At 51.0% G+C, this 3193-nt stretch overlaps 1 protein-coding gene across 2 annotated transcripts in view; it reads left to right on the forward strand.

Annotated features, from left to right (window-relative positions):
* LOC107103385 (oxidative stress-induced growth inhibitor 1-like) overlaps positions 1-3129 on the forward strand; it is a 9068-nt gene extending 5939 nt beyond the window's left edge. For both annotated transcript variants that reach the window (XM_015403078.1, XM_015403077.1), the window contains exons 6-8: positions 1220-1419; positions 1499-1842; positions 1950-3129. In XM_015403078.1, coding sequence (XP_015258564.1) covers positions 1220-1419; positions 1499-1842; positions 1950-2447 — 1042 coding nt within the window. In that variant the 3' untranslated portion in view covers positions 2448-3129. The remainder of the gene's footprint in view (positions 1-1219; positions 1420-1498; positions 1843-1949) is intronic.
* Positions 3130-3193: the final 64 nt, after the last annotated feature.

Genomic DNA, 3193 nt, shown 5'->3' on the forward strand with positions numbered 1-3193 from the left:
GGAATAGGAAACAAGAAATACAATTCAATTTGCAGCCTCAGTGAACAGGTCAATTTGCATTTAAATGTCTTGCGGTCAAATGGTCGGAGAACCTCCTGGTTTCGTTAAGCTTGAGCAATACTTCCTGAGAGTTGACCTATACTGCTTGTGCAACACCTCTCTAGAACAGTAATATGTCACACATTATACATCATAAGAACAAACATTAAGCATCTTGTACGTAATTATTCCAACACTAACTGGTTAGCAAGATGCTTCCGACAAATCGGCCACAACCAAACTTGCTTGCGAACCTTCCACCACAACAATCCCGCCCCCTTGATAATCGACCAATCACATTCACTTTATTCACTCGTGTAAAGTCGGGCACCACTCGGGAGAATTCGGAAACGCAACGGTTGGAACAGCCGCAGAGGAAATCCTGCTCTCAGATTGAAAGTGTGGGCTGTTGTCTTTTGGCAGGAAATAATCTCCCATAGAGAGATTATTTGCACATCTTGGTGCACAGGAGGGAGCGGGCGGCACTATGTCCGTGCTTTAGCGATCAATGCAGTCGGGCCGTTCGAGGCCATCAACCTGCTTTGATCAATAAACCAAAAGTTACAGCGAGCTCCTCAAACAGAGCTGCACGGGAGTTCAGAGCGGCGTGGAACCAACCGCCTGTTTCAGCACAGAGGGGCAGGCAGAACCCGGGCCGGGGGCCGGATGCGGTTGAAATCTTTTACCTTATAAACATAGTTAATATAAAAGGTAACAAATTAACAGATATAAATGTAGTTTATATCATTTACTAATAAGGGATAAAGTTCCTTATAAAGTCCACTGGAATGGTTTTGTAATAGCGAATCTCCAATCATGAATCATGGCCCTTTTTTAAATAACTGCAGCCGCTCCAAATCTACCTGCTGCTCAATAAACGGAGAAAATACTGTTACCATGGAGACATAGGAAGTTTAAAACAGACCTTTTAGTTTCTGTTCTGAGTCTAAACATGAAGTTTGACTTACTGAGATAACAATACTGATGACGAACCAAAGGTTAAAGGGGGGGGTCACTAATTAATGACTAATTACTGTCTCTGCTGACGGGCAGAACTCTGGGCTCTCCAGAAATAAATTTCTCTCCATTTGGTCCAAGTTGTTTGATGCTCAGCAGCAGAGCTGAGCGTCTCTAGATCTAACGGCGAGCTGTGACATCACTTCCTGCTGGCTGGTTGCAGGAACGTGAGGAACGACCGAGCGACGCCCACTGAAATCGCCTCCTACTACCAGCACTACGTGTCCCAGATGTCCCTGGAGCAGAACTTTGCATGCGGGACCACAGTTACCACGGTAACCAGAGAGCCCGCTAAGGCGGACGGCTCCGCCCCCTGCTGGAGAGTGTCGGGTCTGCAGCGGAGGGAGGCTGAAGTTCTAGAAGGTGCCGTTATAGAACAGGCGGTGGTTGATGTTCTAGGGCATGATGGGTAAACTGGTTTAACTGGTTTCTCTGCCTGCAGATGGTTGCTCGGTAACGGAGGAGGTTCCTTTCTCGCTGCTGGCCCACAGCGTGGTGCTGGCCACGGGAACGCACGACGTCCCGGCCCGGCTGGGCGTGGAGGGCGAGGAGCTGCCCTTCGTGGTCCACTCCTTCTGGGAGCTGGAGGCGGCCATCTCTCGCGGCGAGCTCGACCAGTCCTCGGACCCGCTGCTGGTGGTGGGGGCGGGGCTTACGGCCGCAGACGCCGTGCTCGCCGCTCACCATCTCAACACGTCGGTGTTCCACGCCTTTAGGCGCTCGGTCAGCGACCCGGGGCTCATCTTCAACCAGCTGCCCAAACTGCTGTACCCAGAATATCACAAGGTGAGGTTCCCGGCGGCGGCTCCCGCACAGCGGCGGCACCCGTCCGGCGGTCACTGCTGGCCCGCCTCCATCTGATGCTGCAGAAACTAATGTCTCTTCTCCCCCAGGTCCATCAGATGATGACCCAGCAGCAGCACCGACCCGCCCCTCAGACGCCGGAACCGGTGCAAAGCCTCGGCTCCTCACCCTCCTCTTCCTCACACCCCCCTTCGTCTTCCTACCCCGGCTACCTGAGCTTCCCGTGCCACCGGGTCGCAGCCTTCCGGCCGGACAGGAAGTGCGTCCTGGAGTCGGACTCTGGCCATCAGACGGTGGTCCAAGTCTCCAAGGCGCTGGTTCTGATCGGCGCCCACCCTAACCTCTCCTTCCTGCAGGATAACGGCCGCTCCCTCGGAATAAACCCGGAGGAGCCCATATCCTGCCGCAGAAACCCCATAGACGTGGACCCGTTCACCAACCGGGTTCTGGCTGCGGACGGACCCGGGCTGTACGCCATGGGCCCGCTGGTGGGCGAGAACTTTGTCCGCTTCCTGAAGGGAGGGGCGCTGGCGATCGCCGGGGATCTGTCGAAGCGGCGGAGAGGAGCGCCGCTTCTGGACTCGTAGCTAGAACCCAGGAGGTTGAAGGACAGGGACCTAATCCGACCTCCGAGTCCGCTGAGCCAGAACCGAAGCGGTTTGGTGCAATAAGCTTGGCGGGACGCCGTCTGAACCCGAGCAGAAGCTCCGGCGACGTCCTCACGGTGCATAAGCTGTTTGTTTTTAAACCTCAGAACTTCCTGCTGTTTCAAACTAAATGTAAATGAAAGGCCGGGTTCGGCGCGACCAGCAGTCCGGATCGGACCGGTTCTGTGTGAAGCTGCTCTTATTTATTCATTTCTGTCAGTTTGATCTTTTCTAACTTTTGAAATCAGAACCTGAAGAAGCAGAATTTAATAAAATCTACATTTTAAATACATTTTCATAATAAATATTCATATAATCTTTTCTAAAATTAATCTTTTTTTTTCTCTTCTTCCTTAGATAATTTTAACACATTAAAACAAAGTCACTGATTTCTAAGCCAACAGGAAAATCTAATCCTTCCCATCGACGGCGTTTGATAACATGCCGTATATTCGTGCACTTATTCTACTCTGAGTTTAAAATGTTTAAAATTAACTTTATTTAAACAAATCAGCCCACCGGTTAGCACTGATGCTAACTGGTGGCTACAGAGATGATCTCCATTTATTCCCTGATTGCTGATTGTCCATTGGTAGTACGGGGTTGAAGTGAAGCCATCGGCCGCCAAATTGGTACTCCCTATTTAGGTCAATTCTATTCAGTTTATTTCTATAGCTCCAATTCAC

The sequence above is a fragment of the Cyprinodon variegatus genome, unplaced genomic scaffold, assembly GCF_000732505.1.
Source record: "Cyprinodon variegatus isolate N-32 unplaced genomic scaffold, C_variegatus-1.0 Scaffold1436, whole genome shotgun sequence".
NCBI lineage: Eukaryota > Metazoa > Chordata > Actinopteri > Cyprinodontiformes > Cyprinodontidae > Cyprinodon > Cyprinodon variegatus.